Source organism: Engraulis encrasicolus, chromosome 22 (assembly GCF_034702125.1).
Source record: "Engraulis encrasicolus isolate BLACKSEA-1 chromosome 22, IST_EnEncr_1.0, whole genome shotgun sequence".
NCBI lineage: Eukaryota > Metazoa > Chordata > Actinopteri > Clupeiformes > Engraulidae > Engraulis > Engraulis encrasicolus.
The window spans coordinates 3,171,910-3,176,370 of NC_085878.1; the positions used below are offsets into that span (position 1 = coordinate 3,171,910).

Consider the following 4,461-nt stretch of genomic DNA (forward strand, 5'->3'; position numbering starts at 1 on the left):
AAGAGAGAGAGAGAGGGAGAGAGAGAGAGAGAGAGAGAGAGAGAGAGAGGAAGAAAGAAAGAAAGAAAGAAAGAGAGAGAGAAAGAAAGAAAGAGAGAAAGAAAGAGAGAGAGAGAGAGAGAGAGAGAGAGAGAGAGAGAGAGAGAGAGAGAGAGAGAGAGAGAGAGAGGAGAAAAAAACCTCTTCCCACTAAATATGTTGCAACTAATGTCCACTTGCGGAGCCATAAATCTGCAGCCTCGCACCCGTCCGCACTCATTTGTTCCAATGAAATGCTCCTTAGTCAAAGTTAAAATGAAGCGGGACCTCTCCAGGGACGCGGGCCAGCGGCCGGGTAGGGTGCGGAGGGGGGCGGTGGGCTAAGCTGGGCTGGGGGGGGGGGAGACAGAGCACCGGTGGGGAGGAGGAGAGAGATGGGAGAGGAGAAGGGAGGGAGAGAGGGAGAGGAGAAGGGAGAGAGAGAGAAGGGAGGAGGAGGAGGGCCGCGTACCATGAAGCCCCAGACCCTAAGTGATAACATTCGACTGTAGGAGTGAGAGGGAGGGGAAGAAGAGAAAGGGAGAGTGGAGCGGAGAATGTGCGAGAGAGTGCGAGAGAGTGCGAGAGAGAGAGAGAGAGAGAGAGAGAGAGAGAGAGAGAGAGAGAGAGAGAGAGAGAGAGAAAGAGGGAGGGAGTGAAGGCCACCGAGGCCAGAGCGCCAGATGCAGATGCCCCCCTGATACCTTTTCACACACACAGCGTTCTGGACACACACACACACACACACACACCGAACATTACCACACACACACACGCACACACACACACGCGCGCGCACATGCGCGCACATGCACACACACCAGTATGCACACACACACATATGTACCCACATGCACAAACCGAACATTAACACACACACACACACACACACACACACACACACACACACACACACACACACACACACACACACTTGGAAATACTGGTCTGTGGTGGAGTCATGACAAACTGGCTGGATCGGGCCCAAATAACTACATGAAGCACTTTTCCACCACACAGCCTCTCAGTGCACTGTCAGCGACATGCCCAGTCTTCCTCAAGCGCTCTTTTTTCTTCTTCTTCTTTAAAACACATTGCTGCGTTTTTGTCCAGACCTCTATGTAGGAGGCCTATACAGTAAAAAAAATGCTGTGATAATTCGACTCAAGAGAGCACTTAAGAACCAAATACACTCTATCAAATAGACTCTCTAAGTGTTGTATTAACACTGCTTTTTATTATTATTATTATTTTTTAAACTTTATCAGGATAGTAGACTTAGACTATATTATAATAATACAGGAAAGGGGGGCAGAAATGTATACACTGGTAACTACAAACACACAAACACCCACACACACACAAAGACCTCTTTGCCCCCTGTCCATCCATCCCCTCCACTCGTCTAAGGCTACTGTTCGCACTCACAGCGAGAGTGTGTCCAATTGTCCAGAATGTCAGTTATTTCATGTTATGGGAATTTGGGGGAACTTCGTTCCCAGTCACCCCTCTCCACTCTCTCTCTTGAGCGGAGAGAGAACATTGTTGGAGGAGGACAGGAAAGAAGAGGAAAAAGGAAAGAAGCAGAATGAAAAAAAAAACAGTTCTATTTGGCTCTTAAAATAAATCCGGCCATATGTACATAACAGCCATGCAAGTTTATAGACTCAACAGCGATTGCTAAGCAATATTCATAACAAGTGAGGACAGCTGCGAGCCGGCAGTATTGAGTGTCCTTGTTGAAATAATTTACTGTAAAGCAAATCAATTAAGTGATGCCTGGCGCAGATTGCCAGCTAAACGCTCTACACGGCTGGCATGCAGTGCCAGTGACGCAGACGGAGACGAGGATGGAGACACAGCCTCCATAACAACTACAACTGCCTCTAAATATTTCAGGGGGGTTGTGGGGGAGTGGTGGTGCTGGTGGTGGGGTGGGGGGTTAGGGGGTAAGGATGAGGGGGTCTGGGGGATGTGGGGTCCCACACATTTTTTTGTTTTTGTTTGCAAGGACTCTGCGTGAATCATTTACGAGCAATCGATTAGATTTTCCTTGTCACCATCCGCAAAACATGTGTCCCTGACCAGATGTGAACATGCATCATGCTGGTATCATTATTTTTTTTCCAAACGTCTAGCTCGGATGCTAAACGATGCACCAACGCAAACGCTGACACAAAATCTACAAGCGTGTGTCTGTCTTCGATACAAACATGATTGTATGAGGGACACCACAGCAAAGACAGTATATAGAAATGGACACTGTGGCAATAAACAACAAACATAAACAAAAATATCCAGACACAACCACCAGGCTGGATGTTTTAGGGGTGACTTCATAAACACGTCTGGGACCCCACTGGGAAAACGTAGCAGCAGCACAAAGTTTCCCCTCTGACATCAGTAGGAAATATTTGCCTTCTCATGCTCAAGCAGCTTTGTCGTAAAAAAGCAGTGAGACATGTTTTAATTTAATCAGACGTCCATATCACTTTCTTAAGGGTTTCCTGGTGTTAGATCACAAAACATGTTTTTTTTAAATCTATTTTATCTTAAGACCATAATACAGAAAAGTTTAAAAAAAAAAAAAAAAGCTGAAGTCAGCACTGTAATATACATCACTGAAGATGACACTTAAATGCTGACACTTAAACACTTTTACTTAAAATAATTTAAGACAAAAGAATGTTCAAAATAGAACATATTGAACTAAATGGAATCATGAAATAGTGTTCCGAATAATGTTCCTTATTCTTGACACTGTTCAATATATATGTTTACTATTATCTTAAAGAAATATACGTAGCAAAAAAATGTAAGTGTCATACTACAAACTGTATTTTTTTAGTTAAAAAAAAAAAATCAAGAGAGTAACAACTGAGCGCTTTTCCAGGTAGACAGAACAGTCAGGTGCTGTGAGAATTAATCACAGTCTTCTTAATCTTAAAGCCACAACAGTCACGTCTGATGCCTGTTTTCTATTCTTTCAACATCACGTTCAACAACACGTTTCTAAAAAAAATGAAATAAAACAACAGAAAAATATTGATCTCTTAACCGAACCATCTTGCAATACAAGCGGAGCTGACATTACCTGAATCTCCATGTGAAGCTTTGCGTTGAACATCTATGGCCGCGAAAAACAAAAACGATTCCAAATGCAGACAGGAAAAGGAGCAACAGCCACAACAACAACAAAAAAAACCCCAACCAACAAAAACAAACACACAAACAAACAAAACAAAACAAAAGCCCCCTAACTGCTTCCAACCACCCACCACCTCACAGCCAGGGAGACAGTGGCAGCTCTCAGACCACAAAGACAGGCAGTAAATGAGGGGAACATGTTGCTACACTGCGTCTGAGAAAGTTTGGCTTCGAGCTATGCACTGATTAATATCAGATTCTCCCCCACTCTCTGCCTCTGCCTCTGCCTCTCTCTCTCTTTCTCTTTCTCTCTGCCTCTCTCTCTAATTCCCTCACACTCTCTCTCTCTGCCTCTCTCTCTCTCTCTTATTCCCTCACCCTGCCTCTTGACAATCTTGTCACATCTGGCTGACAAATCCTGGTGTGCCGCCCTCTGCTGTGGCTCAGTGGTGGTGGTAATGGCAAGGGGCGGCGGAGGTGGCGGTGGCAGTGATGGCAGGGGCATGGACATGGGCAACACTACCATTCAAGCTCAGAGAGAGAGAGAGAGAGAGAGAGAGAGAGAGAGAGAGAGAGAGAGAGAGAGAGAGAGAGAGAGAGAGAGAGAGAGGGAGAGATGCCTGAGATGTGAGGGGCCTGCAGCAGCGTGCATATAGTACATGTAGGGCCCCCAGTGCCGATGGACCATCATGAGACTAATGAAGCCGAGCTAGCGAGCGAGTGAGCCAGCAAGAGAGAGAGTGTGGGACTCGGAGGCTGTGTGAGCTGTGTGAGCTGTGTGAGCGGTGTTTCGCGAATGCGCTGGCTGACTAACTGACTGCCTGGTTGGCTGGTTGGTGCCCGAGTGCTGCTGGTGGTGGTGCTACTGCTGCTGCTGCTGCTCAGCCCCGCACGCCCCAGGCCCTACTCAACACAACTCACACTTAGCAAACGGAGAGAGAGAGAGAGAAAGAGAGAGAGAGAGAGAGAGAGAGAGAGAGAGAGAGAGAGAGAGAGAGAGAGAGAGAGAGAGAGAGAGAGAGAGAGAGGGAAGGAGAGAGGGAGAGAGGGATATAGAGTAAAGGGGTGTTGGTGGTGGTGGTGGTGGTGGTAGCGGTGCTGGTGTTGGTAACAGTGGGGCGGTGGGAGTGTGTGGGGTGGAGGAGAGGAGAGGAGAGGAGAGGATAGAGGAGAGGAGAGGATAGAGGAGAGGAGAGGAGAGAAGAGGATAGAGGAGAGGAGAGGAGAGAGGATTCGCACAGGCAGCCCACACAGTTCATAGGGGCTGTGAGGCCAGGGGTTCACCAGCGGAGGAGG

General features: G+C 47.1%; 1 protein-coding gene across 1 annotated transcript in view; it reads right to left on the reverse strand.

Annotated features, from left to right (window-relative positions):
* Positions 1–3,470, reverse strand: part of bnc1 (basonuclin zinc finger protein 1) — a 21,021-nt gene extending 17,551 nt beyond the window's left edge. The window contains exon 1 of the mRNA XM_063189162.1: positions 3,113–3,470. Within this exon, the coding sequence (XP_063045232.1) occupies positions 3,113–3,145 (33 nt within the window). The 5' untranslated portion in view covers positions 3,146–3,470. The remainder of the gene's footprint in view (positions 1–3,112) is intronic.
* Between the last annotated feature and the right edge of the window lie 991 nt (positions 3,471–4,461).